The 16,110-nt window shown below is 36.7% G+C and overlaps 5 protein-coding genes across 6 annotated transcripts; 1 reads left to right on the forward strand and 4 right to left on the reverse strand.

The window, feature by feature from the left end:
* Nucleotides 1–1,297: 1,297 nt before the first annotated feature.
* Nucleotides 1,298–2,251, reverse strand: LOC147933724 (uncharacterized). Its single transcript, XM_087472303.1, has one exon. It carries the CDS (start codon nucleotides 2,249–2,251, stop codon nucleotides 1,463–1,465), a length of 789 nt encoding a protein of 262 aa, XP_087328429.1. The 3' UTR covers nucleotides 1,298–1,462.
* Nucleotides 2,252–3,226: 975 nt separating this feature from the next.
* LOC104722357 (protein At-4/1) lies at nucleotides 3,227–5,227 on the forward strand. 2 transcript variants are annotated; one of them, XM_010440508.3, is made up of 8 exons: nucleotides 3,227–3,347; nucleotides 3,699–3,804; nucleotides 3,880–3,935; nucleotides 4,038–4,115; nucleotides 4,256–4,329; nucleotides 4,409–4,542; nucleotides 4,626–4,721; nucleotides 4,876–5,227. In XM_010440508.3, the coding sequence occupies exons 1-8, from the start codon at nucleotides 3,285–3,287 to the stop codon at nucleotides 5,010–5,012; spliced, it is 744 nt and encodes a 247-aa protein (XP_010438810.1). In that variant the 5' UTR covers nucleotides 3,227–3,284; the 3' UTR covers nucleotides 5,013–5,227. The 2 variants fall into 2 exon arrangements, with proteins under 2 accessions (XP_010438810.1, XP_087327135.1); XM_087471009.1 differs by having other exon boundaries at nucleotides 3,235–3,347; nucleotides 4,626–4,788.
* Nucleotides 5,228–5,288: 61 nt separating this feature from the next.
* Nucleotides 5,289–6,628, reverse strand: LOC104722358 (peroxidase 44). Its single transcript, XM_010440509.3, has 2 exons — nucleotides 6,351–6,628; nucleotides 5,289–6,244 (listed from the first exon to the last, which is right to left on the reverse strand). Exons 1-2 carry the CDS (start codon nucleotides 6,549–6,551, stop codon nucleotides 5,507–5,509), a joined length of 939 nt encoding a protein of 312 aa, XP_010438811.1. The 5' UTR covers nucleotides 6,552–6,628; the 3' UTR covers nucleotides 5,289–5,506.
* Nucleotides 6,629–7,864: 1,236 nt separating this feature from the next.
* Nucleotides 7,865–9,208, reverse strand: LOC104722359 (peroxidase 44-like). Its single transcript, XM_010440510.3, has 2 exons — nucleotides 8,941–9,208; nucleotides 7,865–8,835 (listed from the first exon to the last, which is right to left on the reverse strand). The coding sequence occupies exons 1-2, from the start codon at nucleotides 9,139–9,141 to the stop codon at nucleotides 8,098–8,100; spliced, it is 939 nt and encodes a 312-aa protein (XP_010438812.1). The 5' UTR covers nucleotides 9,142–9,208; the 3' UTR covers nucleotides 7,865–8,097.
* A 743-nt stretch (nucleotides 9,209–9,951) lies between these two features.
* LOC104722360 (RNA-binding KH domain-containing protein PEPPER) lies at nucleotides 9,952–12,548 on the reverse strand. The gene is made up of 6 exons (XM_010440511.3): nucleotides 12,069–12,548; nucleotides 11,637–11,889; nucleotides 11,285–11,433; nucleotides 10,919–11,179; nucleotides 10,581–10,772; nucleotides 9,952–10,470 (listed from the first exon to the last, which is right to left on the reverse strand). The coding sequence occupies exons 1-6, from the start codon at nucleotides 12,426–12,428 to the stop codon at nucleotides 10,195–10,197; spliced, it is 1,491 nt and encodes a 496-aa protein (XP_010438813.1). The 5' UTR covers nucleotides 12,429–12,548; the 3' UTR covers nucleotides 9,952–10,194.
* Nucleotides 12,549–16,110: the final 3,562 nt, after the last annotated feature.

The raw sequence follows: 16,110 nt of genomic DNA on the forward strand, positions 1-16,110 counted from the left end.
TTACGTACAAGAGAGTTTGGCTAATGCTTTAGAATCAATTAAAAGAGTATTCATAGGTTCTTCAAACAGGTCGACGGTCCTTCAAGAGCTTCCCCTGACAAGTGGAGAGATCATTAACCATCGCAGAAGCAAGTTCCGATAACGGGGTTTGGCAACATAATCTAGAGAAGAAATCCGATTCCTGACTAGTTTGTCAATACGTTTAAATCATTTGAGGAGGTGACGTGAATCCCTTAGCATGAATTATTATTGTGTTCTGCTCCTTCCATAAATGATAAATAGTAATCTGAAAACACAACCGGAGAAGTATATGTCTTTGAGAGAGTCTCCGGAGTTGATGCAAAGAGCTGCAAGAGTGAGGTCCCAGTCCAGATCCAAATGTTGGCGAAACAAAGCACCCGCTACTTCAGACCATACTGTAAAGGAGTAAGGGCACGCAAAAAAACAAGTGATCTCTCGTCTCGTCGCGCTCCCCGCATACGAAAACCCGTCGAAAGACGGTCCCGTACAGCTAACCAAGATATAAATGCACAACGAGGCATCCCTTGCTTTGCCCACACCACATCGCTCCAACCCATTAATGGGCTACGAGTACGTAGCTGATACCATGTGGATCTCGTGGAGAAAATATCTCTGAAATCACCCTCACCATGCGAAACATTGGGGAGGGGATGAGTTCGCAGGTGAGCTATGATCGGTACCATAAGTGCAAGACGTGTCCGTCTAAGTCTCCAGCCATTAGGACCCAAAGCATCCTTAACCATCATATGAATCGGAATACCTAGAAGACGTGGCCCTGCTGGACCAGTAAGATCAATGAGCCTACCTATAGGGAGCCACTGATCCAGCCAAAAAGATAAATGCTTGTTAATTAGCTAGTTATTACTATCCCTTATTTGTTAGCGGATTTAAGTATTGTATTCGTCTTTGTACTAAACTTGGATGAAATAACATAAAACTATTATGAACAAAAACACTGAAATGCTTATCCACAAATAATAGCATAAACTATAGAACTGTGATATGTCTCTAAAGATGGAAATGCTTATCTATAAATAATAGCATAAATACCACCGAACCTTGATGCAAAGCAACTAATCTTTGACAAAAGTAAATTCTAGAATTGTGATATGTCTTTAAAGATTTTATATTTGTAGAATTTAGGTTTAGTGTTAAGATTTTGAAATCTCATAAAATTGTGGAATCACATTTAAGAATCAAAATAGCTAAAGCCTTGTTGTTTAATCAATAAATAGTGGACAAAAATAAGAATAATCTCTTGTGAAATATGAGCCACTATAAATATCCATCATAAATTATATATTTGTAAAAAGGAATGTCTGAATGTAACATGAGCTGGAAATGAAAACAACAAAGACAAGAGACTAAAACTTAAACATAATACGCTTTGTAGCTTAAACTTAAACTTAAAAACAGAACCACTTATTTCATCTTGATAGCTTCAGTTTCTTCTAAAACTTTGTCCTCCGGTTTGACCTTTGTTGATCTTACGAGATTTACCATGAACCTCTTGATGATGAACTCTAAGTCTTTTCTTGCTCTCCTCGTTAGTATCGCTCCTACAATGAAATCGCAGATGTGCATGCAATATTTGTGATGTATCAAACATACCATTGCACTTGAGACATATAAATGAGCCGTCATTTTCGTAGGGTAGGTTGTGTATCCATTCTACGCTTTCATTATCTTCAGTACCTTCGCCTTCCTCGTACTTAACATAGACGTCAGTTTCTTCATAAGACCCAATCATTTTGTGAACTTTCTTCACCAGCGAACCATCTTTGGGAACGTATATCTCATGATGGGAATTTGGAGATGTCGAGTTTTGTTGGAAAAAAAAGTAATCGATGGGCTTAGGGGTGAAGGTTTGATAGCGTTCATCAAAAACATTTTGAAGCTGATGAGATGTAGAATTCCAAAAGGTTGGATTGGAAGTATTAAAAACTTTAGAAACTGCAACAAAATCTGAGATTTGAGCAGTGCAAGGCATACTGAAAGGAGAAACCATATTGCATCTCATCTGATGAGATGAAGAAATTTGTGAATCATGATTAGAAGTATAAGCAATAGATGGAGGAAACATATTGGCATGATTTGTGATATCAGGAGTATCGAAGATTTCTGACTGGTGGTGATTCCTCAAATTTGAGTTATTTGGGATGGGAACAAGACCATTGTGGTTCACAGTGTAATCATTGTGAAGATTGGACTCATTTGGGACTAAAGACATCTTGAAGAAGAGAGTGTGGTTTACATATTATGCATATCTATCTATTTATATTATTACTACAGTTTACTAAAAATGCAAAATTGGAGGAAAAAACACCAAAAGAAGAATTAAATTTATGCACATAAGGAAACAAGTATATTTTGTTGACTGTCATATAATATCTTTATATGAAAATATATAATTCTTTATTTTTTTAATATTTTTAACTGGAAAATCTCTATTTCAAAAATGTATATGTATATCTTTTTATCATATCCTATTTATTTCCATTTAAGGGGTACATTTCCTTAATAATATAGATATCTTTATTTATTTATTTATTTTTTAACTACAATAGAACATATTAGCTCAAAAGAGCCAATGAGAAGAGATATTGTTTACATAGGTAGCTGGATGCGAAACTGAACGAACACGTCGTGCCAGATTGTCAGCTTTACATTTTGAGCGCGGAGAACTAAAGCTAATGATAAAGAACGGAACTCCTCTTTGTCAACTTGATATATATATATATATATAGTATAAATTAGATAATTATAGAAAGATATCTATCAAGTTTGACAAAGCTGAGTTCTATTATTTGCAAAATCAAATAGACGAATAACTAAATTTCCCGACCGTCTGTGTGGCAAAATATTTATATTAATTTTTTAATTCGTAATATACTTTATGACCATTTGTTTGTTATATTTAATGTTTGAGATTTTGTTTTGATTTTTAATTATTATAATAAAAATAAGAGATCTAAATACATAGTAAATCATCTATACAAAGTCATATTTTTCTTCGTAATTTAATTATTTTACACAATGAATTAATTTTATATGTCAAGGATTGTAATACGACCGTCGTCGGATTAGCGGGCCTGTTAAGTGAAAAACAACACGATCCAGACGATGACATAGACGGCCCATCATAATGCCCGACACATCCAAATTGAAACCCCCCCCCCCCCCCCCCCCTAAACGCTTTTTTTTTTTGGGGTTCATCTCTGTCCCTATCGCGTTTACGCATTCGAAAACTCAAATCTAAAATCATGGCGGCAACAAGCGACGAGCAGATGAATTCGCTTCTTTCAAGTTTCGATCAGATCTACGAGGTGATGATTTTTTCTCGAATTCTCTCTTTCCCCCATCTCTTCTTCTTCTTCACTTGCTGCTTCCACTAATATTCTCAGTTCTGTTTCGTTTCTCGATAGTAGAAAACTTCAAAATCTAGTCTCGATTGAATTCGATTATGAGTAAATCTTCATCTAGAATCGAATCGGTTCATATATTCTTCTCTAATTGAACCGATTTTGGAAGCGAAATCTGGAAATTTTCGATCTGCTCATTGTTTTTTTAGAAATTTTATCTGGTATTCTGAAAATTTTGGGGTTGGTTTTGATTTGATTATATCGTTAGAAGGATTCAATCAATATACATAGCTCACGATTTTGTGTTTCTCTTAGGATTTTAAAATCGGATTGAATGAGATCAATGTTTACAGATCAAAGAACAATGTTGATACCAGCAGAAGAGAGGTTCTTGAGATTACTAATAGAACTCTTAAAGAAGGTTTGGTTCATCTTTAGTATTTTGCTAGTTTTTGAGGTATCTAAATTGTTTTAAACGCGAAGTTGGAATCTGCAGAGAATGAAAGGCTGAAGAAGCTTTACACGGATTCGCTTAGCAATTTTGCTGATCAGGTTGTTCTCCGCTTAAATCTGGACATTTTTGTTGTGTTTACTTTTTGTGATAGAACATAACAAACGTTCTCTGTTTCTATGGTTTTGGAGATATATATACAGCTTGAGCATCGAACTAAGTGTCACAGCTTGAAAGAAGAGCTGAAGAGAGTGATTGATGAAAACAAAAGCAAACAACATGTGAGCTTTTTAGATTTTTTTTTATACTTGGTCAATTCTTCTTTTTCAGCTTGAATAATTTGTCCTTGTGCTTTGAAACTGAAGATGATGATGCTTGGATGATCGTTCCTAGTTTTGAGATATTTGTAAACTGGTGGCAGGAACATAGGAATGCTTTTGAATCACTTAGGCAGAAGCATGTAACAAAGGTTGAAGAGCTAGAGAACAAAATCAGGTTTAAAAAAATGCCCATTTTGCAGCTACTATTTCAACTGTCAATGTATCTGATCATTTTGGCTCAACTTTACTTGCAGGAGCCTTTTGGTTGAAAAAGCAACAAACGATATGGTAATTGATAGGCTTCGTCAAGACTTGACAGCTAACAAATCGCATATTCAAGCAATGTCTAAGAAACTGGATCGAGTAGTTTCTGAAGTGGAATGCAAGTGTAAGACTCGACCACCTGACTGACCTCCAATTGTACTTTAAGTTTGTGTTTTCATTACGGTTCCTGATGTAATCGTTTGATAGATAAACTCGAGATTCAGGATCTAAAGGACTGCCTTCTAATGGAACAAGAAGAGAAATATGATATCAGTAACAAACTTCAGAGTCTCCAGAAGGAATGTAAGAGTGTCTTCCTCTTCACTAACTCAGCGTCCGGAAAAAGTGATAGATTGGTTTGGTTGATCAGGTTTCATTAGCAAGACAAAGAGTCCACATAACTTCTTAAGTCAGTATTTTGTAAAACTAATTACTGGTCCCTTTATATTATTTGCAGTGGTTATTAGTAGAACGTCAATAGCTGAAAAGCAGAGGGATACAACTTCAAATCGACAGGTGGAAACATTGAAACAGAAGCTAATGAAACTGCGAAAAGAGAATGAGATCCTTAGACGGAAACTATCTTCTTCATAGAACAGCCAGGAAACAGACACTTATCCATTCTGTCCTTCAACGAGTAAGTTTCATGAACCCGAAGCACTTTCTTTTAACTTTACTTTTGTGGATGATGCAGTTGAACACTACTCCAGAACCTAATAGTTGCCATCTTAAAAGGCATATATAAAACATGAAACTGAATAAACCATACATATATTGATATTGCTAATAGAAACTTTAAAAAGACTAAAGTTATTTTTAAGTCAGTTAACAAGAAATTGGACTCTTTAAGACGGCATTATCCGTTAAACATTGTTATCCAAAAAATAATAGATTTAAGAAGAGAGTAAGCACACAAAAACAATACATAGTCAATGCAACACGAGTTTCAGTGTTTAGGGAAAAGTAAACATTATACCGGAACAAGCACACTTTCCGATTTGATTTGTAAGAAAAGCACACAAAACATATGAAAGATTCCGCTGGATCTCTCCGTGAATAATAAATAAGTAATAAAAAAAAGTGTAGAATCAACGTCCGTTGTTGAAGACTCTGCAGTTTCTCCTGATCTCACCAGAGCGTCCCGTAAGAACCTTAATGGTGCCCATTTTCACCATTGCCTGAGCGAATCTCTGTCTAAAGAGTGCATTGCTTGATGCAAAACTCGACACTATCCCACGGGTTGATCTATCGAGACCCAAGTTTTGGTCAATTCTTAGGATTCCTCTTTGACGTCGGATCTCTCCATAGATTGCATTATCCACGATAAATGGAGTCCTTTGGTCCAAAAACACTGATGGGTCATTGGGGGCACGACATGTGTTCCTCAACCTAGCATTCAATGTGCGGTCCATTGCAGGGTCGGCAAGCCTGTCCTGGAAGAGACTGCAATGTGCAACACCGACGCTGTGGCCACCACCAATAAGTGTAACCATATCGTTCACATTCATACCTTGAGCTGCAAATAACTGGATAGATGCGCCAACCGGAATTGTTGGTCCGGGCAAGTTCACGTCATTGGGGCTTGACCTTAATCCATCACGTCTTCCTGTTGGTACTGAGAACCTTGGTCCACCAGCTAATGCGACCGAGTCTCTGGTGGCTAGAGTTACAATGTCTGCGCATGAGACTGTTCGAGGGCACGCAGCCTCGAGCTGTCTCTTAGCTTCATCAATGACCTCGTATCCTCTCACGCTTGCATTTGGTCCGGTGCTTTTCTCTGATGGCCTTCCGGGTCTTGGGTCGATCAAGAGGGAAGCATCACAACCCTACACAACCATTTAAACATTGCTTGATTAATGTTATGTCTCAGTATTAGCTAGCTTTTGATTTCTACATGTCTCAATATACACAAACAAGGAGAAGCTTACGTACCCTGACAAAGCAATCATGGAACTGCATACGAAGAAATGCTGCAGTAATGGAACGGTCACGACGGAAACGGTTGGCAACAACATTAGCAACGATAGATTCAGCGCGAGGGCATGAGCGGCCGTAGAACCCAAGTCGAAGCTGCGCCAAAGCAGAGGGAACAAGGAAACAGAAAAGGAAAAACAAAGCTGTGATTGCCCTCATTTCGTATGATGAGCTAGCTCTTACTCCCCCCTGTGAAAACTTAGAAATATTTCTAAGTTTTGGTGATGCAATTGTTCATGCCCGTTAGATGCATATTTATATGTAAATTTGGGGACAAGACATTGTCAAAGCGAATGTTTCATTTAGAAGACGTGCATAGGGTAAATGTGGATACATTGGCAATTGATGGTTGAAAGGAATATACATTGTAGTAGTTGTTCTTTGTTAATGTCTTTTAAAAAATGTTGGAGTTCGTCCTCCACACGTCAAAAAAAAATTGATACTGGCCAACTTGGAATATATATTGAACAATTTGCGTTCAATATATTCTCTCAATTTCAGAAAAGGGTACGTACCTTTTTGGATCCGTTTCGGTCTTTCAGATTATTAAAAAAAAAAAAAAAAAGTTGTAAACGAAAATAGAAAGAAATTCTGCAAGAATTGGTTCTTGTGGTACACGGAACTAAAAATTAGAGAGAAAACAATAAAGGAAAAGGCTATGAAGATTTGTAGAAGAAATTGATGTTTAATGATTTGATGATTAGACTTCAATAATCCATTCAGTTTATACTCACTTATAATGGAAAATATATTATCCTTTGATATTTTTTCTCCAGTGGTGAAAAAGCTAGTGAATCCTCCTAGGCTAAAGATGTCACTAGGTTGATACATACTATATATATAGGTTGTGCAGCAATAGTTGATATCAGTCTTTATTGTAGTACATTAATTACGTGCCGTTTCTACAGATATATGTGAAAAGACAAGTGAGTATCTTCCTAAGCTAAAATATGTCATGGGTGGAAATTTGTGAACCCCGAAGTAAACAAAAGCAAAACCAAGTGAGCAATGTAATGCATTTGCCCAATTTTCTACTGACGTCGATATTTTATTCGTTTTAGGTGTCTAAATCTCTTAGGATTTTCATGTTTCAGCATCACATACAGGCGTCTTTACGATTGCATTTGGGTATATTTTGGCTTCTTTCATATCTTCGCATGAACCATTTGAAATTCAGCAAACTAGCAAATGAAGATGAAATGATCATGCAAAAAGTATCATACATATCACATATTATGAAAGTAGCTTATATTTAACGGTTATTTGTGCTACATTGGACTGGTGATAAAAATAGATACTTATTAGACACACACACCTATTTTGGAATTTCGATTCGGTTAATAATACCAATTCAAATTTCTCCAAAGCATTTGAATAACAAATATGAAAACCAACAAACAAATTGTTTAACTACATAAAACACAAAAAATGCACACTCTAGAATAACATACATGAGTTTGACAAGAAACAAAAGAATAACATGAGAGAGTATATATTAAACCAAAAAAAAAAAAAAACATGAGTGAGTGATCACATAAATTACCAGAGTGCAACGTACAAACATGAGTGAGTGATCACATAAATTACCAAAGTGCAACGTACAAGTGAATTTGAAGGAAAATACAAAAGGAAAACTTCCGGTAAATTATTTAACCGAGAAAAAGCAAACCAAAATTTATAATGGTAATTTTAAAAAAGTTTAGAATCAACGTCCGTTGTTGAAGACTCTGCAGTTTCTCCTGATCTCACCAGAACGACCAGTAAGAACCCTAATGGTACCCATTTTCACCATTGCTTGGGCAAATCTCTGTCTGAAGAGTGCATTGCTTGATGCAAAACTAGACACAATCCCACGGGTTGATCTATCGAGACCTAAGTTTTGATCAATTCTTAGGATTCCTCTTTGACGCTGGATCTCTCCGTAGATTGCGTTATCCACGATAAATGGAGTCCTCTGGTCCAAGAACACTGATGGGTCGTTAGGGGCACGACAAGTATTCCTCAACCTAGCATTCAATGTGCGGTCCATTGCAGGGTCGGCAAGCCTGTCCTGGAAGAGACTGCAATGTGTAACACCGACGCTGTGGCCACCACCAATAAGTGTAACCATATCGTTCACATTCATACCTTGAGCTGCAAATAACTGGATAGATGCGCCAACCGGAATTGTTGGTCCGGGCAAGTTCACATCATTAGGGCTTGACCTTAATCCATCACGTCTTCCTGTTGGTACTGAGAACCTTGGTCCACCAGCTAATGCGACCGAGTCTCTGGTGGCTAGAGTTACAATGTCTGCGCATGAGACTGTTCGAGGACATGCAGCCTCTAGCTGTCTCTTAGCTTCATCAATGACCTCGTATCCTCTCACACTAGCATTTGGTCCGGTGCTTTTCTCTGATGGCCTTCCGGGTCTTGGGTCGATCAAGAGTGAAGCATCACAACCCTACACAACAATTCGAAACATTAGTTTTCCAATGTTACATCCATATGATATTAGCCATTCCATGATAAAAATATACACACACACACAAAGGAGAAGCTTACGAACCCTAACAAAGCAATCATGAAACTGCATACGAAGAAATGCTGCAGTAATGGAGCGGTCACGACGGAAACGGTTGGCAACAACATTAGCAACGATAGATTCTGCTCGAGGACATGAGCGGCCGTAGAACCCAAGTCGAAGCTGCGCCAAAGCAGAGGGAACAAGGAAGCAGAAAAGGATAAACAAAGCTCTGATTGCCCTCATTTCGTGTGATGAGCTTTTCCTTGTCTCTCCTGTGAATGGTACTTCTAACTTTTGATGATGAAGTTCTAAGTACCCTTTAACCATATTTATATGTAATTTTAGGGACAAGACATTTGCAACGAGAATGTTTCAATTAGATGACGTGCAAAGAGTAAAGGTCAAAATATTGACATTTGACGAGTTAGAGGAATATATTAGGTAGTACCTGTACACTAATAATATAATGTTTCATTGACAAGAGAATGGTTCCACACGTCAACGATTTGGTTATGGCCAACTGGAAATACATTTTGAACAGCTTGCGCTCAATATATTCTGTCTATTTCGAAATGGTACCATTTCTGAGAAGTGCATTTTGTTTAGTGCTCTCTATAGAAAAAGCATTTGTTTTTGGGATATAAATGTTTTTATGAAGAAGCTGTAAAAAATGAAAATATACAGAATCTGCAAGTATTGTTTCTTGTGCATTTACCTTAATCGTTTTGCTTATTATTACTAGTGACACCGTTATCTATAAAACATTGAAATCAAAACTCTCATGTCAAATACTTCTGAGATGCTTTCAGTCTTTCAGATGACAATCATTTGTGGATCCTGTAGATGTTTGCTAAAGGTTCGACCAAACAAAGCCATCTCCTTAGCTAATATAGAAAGCTTCATAGATCAAGTAAAATTTCCAACACAAATAGTTTTAATAAGTATATTGGTTTAGAGTAAGTATAAATCCTTAAAAACTGAAATAGTCATTCTGATTGCTGCTGACCAAAAAAATCCTCTCAAACAATCACAGACAAATTGGACAGGATCAAGAAACGGAAACAAAATCATGGAACTGTTCTTATTTGACAGTGGCCAGAAACGTCGTGTAAAACATATCTGAGATCTGAGATTCCGAAAGAGAAAAATAAAGAAGAACAGGCACAACCTAGATTTACATTACACATACATTGGCTCTCTAGAACTTGTTTCTTGTTCTTTCCCTCTCTATTATAAATGAGCCTTTCTCTAATAAAACAGCAATGAATTAAAACCTCATAAAACACAGCAAACGGTTCAAAGATTATAATTGCTGTAGCCACCAATATCAGAAGCTGGTCTATATTCCGTACTATAAGTTTGGCCAGAGAGAGACGGCGTGTAAGTTGAAGGACCTGCCAGCTGAGAGTATGCTGTTGGTCTGTACTGCCCCGGCTCTGTGCCCAGGTAGCTACTGGAGAGTGGCTCTTGACGGTTGCCCAGCTGAGGAGGATATGCAGGTACATAGCCAGTGTCGATTCTGCCATATCCCCCTGAAACCGAAACTGGTTCCTTGTGATTGCTGATGAACTCCTGCATGCACGTAAACCACAGATACAGTTTTATAGTTAGAAAGCGTAATCTTAGTATAATTACAAGGCCAGTTACCACAAAGTATAATACATAGATGGTTTTTTTCTTACTTGAACTAGTTGCTCAGCAGTTTGTACTTGGGAAGATGTGCCTTTGATTTCCACTGTGATTTGATCAGGATGTGGACTCTCTTGAATGGTTATGGTAGCTCCGCTTCTTCGACGGATGTAGGCTATATTAGCTCCTTCTACACCAATTATATCCTCCGCATAGGAGAATGGTATTTGCATCGTTTGAGATACCTAGTCAGGGAACCCATCATAGAAACGTCAATACTAGGTTCTGAAACATAAGCTTACATTTTATAAGACCAAAACCACCGGTAGAAGACTAATCACAACAAGCAAGAATGGTAATACCGCTAAACACTTTGTGGAGATGTATTCACCTGTGTGACAAAAGCAGCAGAAACCCGAGCAAGACCAGGAGAGTGTCTGGCGGACAATACAGGATCCTGACTGTACATAGAAGAAACTCCCGAAGGCTGAACACGTGACTCCATCCGAGACTCGCGCTCCAGGAACGAAGGTTCCCTCCGTGCTAAGAGGGAGAAATCAGGCTCCATTACATTTGAAGAAATATTATGCAGAGATGACTTGTTGTCAGCTAACGGCTCTTCCTGACGAGTTTGAGAGACCCTAGCTAGATACTAAAGATAAAAAAAATAACAAAAGTTAGATCATTGAGAAAGAAAGAAAAAAAAAAGGAGAGAGAAAGCTAGGAACAAATCGTTTCAGATAACCAAGTAGCTTACTTGCTTTTCGAAGAGAGGAACAACAGTATGGTCGACTAGAAATTTCCTTAGATGTCCAACAATGGCTTCTAATGCTTTAAGGATTTTCAAAGCTTCACCCTGCAAATCCACTATCCTCTCATCTTGCGCAGCATAAAACGGTGTTTCCTCTGGCAGAAAAGAAAGTACATATTACATATTTTATTATCGAGTATGCTCGTATGAACTATACAGCACACAATATCAGAAATAGGAAACAGGCATAACACAATTTTTAAAAAAAAGATGACAGACATAAACTGAAGAAGAACTAACTGAACTTTTTAAAAAGGACAAAACAAAAGAGATCATACTTGCTAAAATTGAAAAATACCTTCTGATAAAATACGAACAGATGCACCAGAGTTCTCAACAATGGATTTAATCATAGAACCTTGTTTGCCAATTAAATTAATGGCCTGAGTAGATGCAACTAACAAACGCACAGAAGAGAAGGCACTCCCAGCGTTTTGAACATCATCATCATCATTATCAGGTAACCCTGAAACTCGTCTAAACACCCTCAAGACTGCATCCATTGCAGGGGACATGTATGCCTCTGGCTCTTCCTTACCAGATATTAACACCTAAACATAGTTAAAAAACCCAAGAATTTTAACCTACACCAAAAACCCTAAAGTAATCAAATTGCAAATTAGGAAACCCTAGAGATAGAACTAGAAAAAATCCACAAAAAATTCGACTAGCCTTTTAACACAGACTGAAATCAAACACACTAGAAAGAGAGATTGAAAGAGATACTAACGATGCGATCAGGAGTGGTAAGAGGACCATCAAGGACTTTGATACGAGCACGAGTCTCCTCACACATCTTCTTGATAAAGTCACCTTTGCGTCCAATGATAGCTCCGACTTTAGTCACCGGAACGATCATACGGAACACGCAATCGCCAGGCCAACCTGGCCATCTCTCCTCCGCGGAATCGTTCGTGTCGGGAGCAGTAGTCTCGGTAACAGCTAAGCTATTTGGCTGGTTCAATTCAGGGAAGCCGCTTGCGTTTTCGTCAAGCAATGTGGTGGCACTGATTCCCGCCGGCATAATGATTTCATTCTCAGGGAGGTTTATAGCACCGTTGTTGTCAACGGAATCTGCGACGGCGGCCATTACAACCGGCAATAAAAAAAAAAATTAAAGATACGAAGAACGAGAGAGAGAGAGAGAGAGAGAGAGAGAGAGATTTAACCTCTCTGTTTTTATATTACAATCGGTGCTGTCATGTTATACGACATCGTTTCGGTTCTATTGGTTTGGGCTTCCGGTTAGCAGTTTCACTTTTGAACTCTCTTTTCAAAGCCCATAGAGCAATATTTTCTATACCAATGAAACCCTCCAACTCCCTACATGTCTTTAAAAGAAAAATTAGAGAATCTTAAGAAATTTGTACAATCATATGTTTAATTAATTAATTATCTGAAAATAAATTAACCATGTGAATTAAACCTCTTTGTTTTCCTCTCTATAATATGTACCCTTGTGAATAGTGTGATCTCTTCAAATCTGGACTTCCACACCAATGAACCTTACGTATTAAATCCAATTATGCAAATTCAAATTTCAATGATCGATTGTTTAATATTAGCTCCACAACTTGGTTTACAGTCTCGTTTACTATATTGGATTTACCAATATCCTTCTGCCCACATCAAGGATGCATAATTAAGCTAATGAATAAAAAACAGTACTAAGAATTCTCACATTATATGTATATGTAGGCCTCGGCATTTGGGTGTTCGGGTCGGGTTCAGGTTCGGGTAATTCGGGTTCGGGTAATTTGGGTTTGGATTTTTCGGGTTTGGATTTTTCGGGTTTACTAATATAGGATCCGAATAGATGTTCATATAATTTTGGGTCGGGTTCAGATTCGGTTCCTATCGGGTTCGGGTAATTTGGGTATTGACTTTAAGAAACCTGTAATGTATCCAAAATATATTCGGTTATGAATAGTACCTACTCGAACATATCCAAAGTACCCACAAAAACCTGAAATGTACCCACAAAACCCAAAAAACCTGAAATATAACTGTAGAAACAGTTGTATAATCTAACAAATTCAACAAGAAACAATGAACTAAATCATAAACAAATGAAACTGAACATACCATGAAATCTTAAACAAATGAAACTGAGCATACCATGTCTCGCAAAACAATTCAGATGTGATAGTGTGATATCGTATATAATTGTTGTCGGGTATAAACAGGTATCTTCGGTTCCTCGGGTTCGGTTTGGGTAATATCTGATACATGTGGTTATTTGAAAACGAAAACCTATTGGTTATTTAAACATAATTGGTTCGGGTCGGGTTCGAATATTTTCGGGTCGGGTTCGGGTCAGTTCCTCGGGTTCGGTTTATTTGCCTAGACCTATGTATATGGTTTTAACTTTTTTTAAGTCACGGTTATTAATCTACATAAAAAAATTATGTGCCAAAAGATACAAGCACTCTTTGTCATATGTATGTACTTGTTTCATTTCACCGTAAATTTGGAGGACTTAATAATTAAATATCATCTTGTCATCATATGCAATATGCTATGGCGAAGAAAGAGACGTAACATAAACAAATATCTACTGTCCCGAAGATACTTTTATCTCTCTGCGAGTCACTTTTGTATTTTTCATTAGGTTCCCTATCCATTCTTGATAAGGTGTAACAAAAAAAAAATTTCTTGATTTTTTTTTATCAGAAACCTTTTTTATTCCTATATTTCAAAAATTAGAACTTTGGACATGCATTTTTAACTCAGAAACTAAAATGAGTCCCCATGGTGAATGAATCAGAATTGGGATTTTAGGGCAAAAACACACACGTAATGTGTATGTATATACCGTAATATATGGTCCCCTCGATACATGTATGGAAGAAAAGAGCTAGCGTTCACTTGTAGTTTGTAACTATTTGGGTCAATCTTGTACGTACGTACGCACAGTGCCCTAATCGACTCTCAAAGGTCACATGCTTTATGCTTAACATCGTACTTACAAACGGTTGATACATTTATCACATTGAGTTATCCAGTTACATGTAATCTTTTTTTTTTTCGTTACTTTCTAACAATTTCTTACATCTTAAGCAGCACTTCTTTATCTCTAACTAATTACATCATTACAAATGTCCACAATCTGTTTACTCAACAGTCAATACCTATGAAAGATATATAACATCTACTGATCTACCGTGACGTCAAAAAGGAAAATGAAAAAAAGGTTACATCGATATACCGTCAATAAGCATTAAACCTCGTTAATAGTCTTTTTTATCCAAAGGTAAATAACAGTGACACAATACATGTATATATGTGCTGTAGATTTGTGGCTACTCCTTCGAAAAACCTTATCTGTTTTAGATTCAAATTTTTTTAAACTTCTGCTTTAATTTCAAATTTTTTAGTCGAACAGAACTTAGACATCAATTTGAAAAAAACATTTTTTTTTTTTAACATTACACTTAAAAGGAGAAAAGGTGAGCAAAAGAAAGGAGAAGAAGACAGGTCACATGTTGTCATAAGAAAAGAAGAGTAATAAGTAATAACATAAGAAGATTCCAAAATAGAAAAACAACTGGGATGGACTTTGGAGACGGTGGGCAGAGTTGGCAGACAGGTTTATCCTCTCTTTTCTCTATAGATGGGATAAAATCTCATCTCATCTTTCCTCCTTTGTAAGTTAAGTTCTCCTCGTGTATACTACACATATTCATTGAGTGATAGGCAACATATATTAACTCAAGCTAGAAAAACTCATCTCTACGTCTTGTCTTGTTAAATACATAAGAAAATGACTGATGAGACAATAATCTAGTATGTGACAAAGACAAAAGTATGTATACGGATTAATAGATAGGGCAGGGATATGGTATGAAGAAATACTGTTCAATTGCAGTACGTAACATCCTAGACTCACGAAGTCACAAACAATCGAACTGATCTAAAAACTGTAGAGAATTTAATGATTCCATTGAACGTAATGACGCAAACGTATGATTGCCATCTGCCACATATCACTTCCAAATGGGTCCAATCGTTTCACTGCCCAATACCCACGCGACTCTCTTTCTCTCCTTTGTTTTGTTACTCTCCACATTTTCAATTTAAAAATCGGAAAAGATACGTTAGTTACTTCAAAGTTTTCAGACTATCAGTCAGTACTACTACTATACAATATGTCTTGTTTTAGTGGTCGAAGGTTTTAGTCCAATCGTTGAGTTTCCTACTTCTTAGGGATGTGTGACACTAGCCTTTTTATTCGAAAAGTATATCCATATCATATGATATTTTCTATAAATTATTTTCTGATTCCATTGTTAAGCAGCATACCAATTTGAAGTTTCTGATTGTAAACTTCTTATTAGTCATACATCTAAAATTCGTCTGTATTTTCGTATTTGCCATACATATTTTACAGTTCAATGCCAATTTGAAGTTTCTTAGTAAAAAAACACCACGTCATCTTAGAAATCGAACACATGCAATGGGATTAAGCCACGTAAACGGATAAGGTGGCATGTTAAGTTTTGTAGTTTTGTATATACACGGACATATATACAGACGAAAAGTTTTACAGGTGGTAGATTATAATGTTTCCGAAATTTGGAAATGTCTAAAATCCAGTAATGAATTAACGTAATTACTACGGAAACAATCGATAAGAAAAAATTAACCTATTATCCATGCATTTTTAAATACGTAAATGAAAACTAATTTTTCACTTAGCGTTCTACAAACATGATTCTCAATAGGAAGAATATTTAAAAACAGCAGTCAAAATTTACGTTTTTACATTTTTA

The sequence above is a fragment of the Camelina sativa genome, chromosome 11 (assembly GCF_030686135.1).
Source record: "Camelina sativa cultivar CO46 ecotype springtype chromosome 11, ASM3068613v1".
In the NCBI taxonomy this organism is placed as follows: Eukaryota; Viridiplantae; Streptophyta; class Magnoliopsida; order Brassicales; family Brassicaceae; genus Camelina; species Camelina sativa.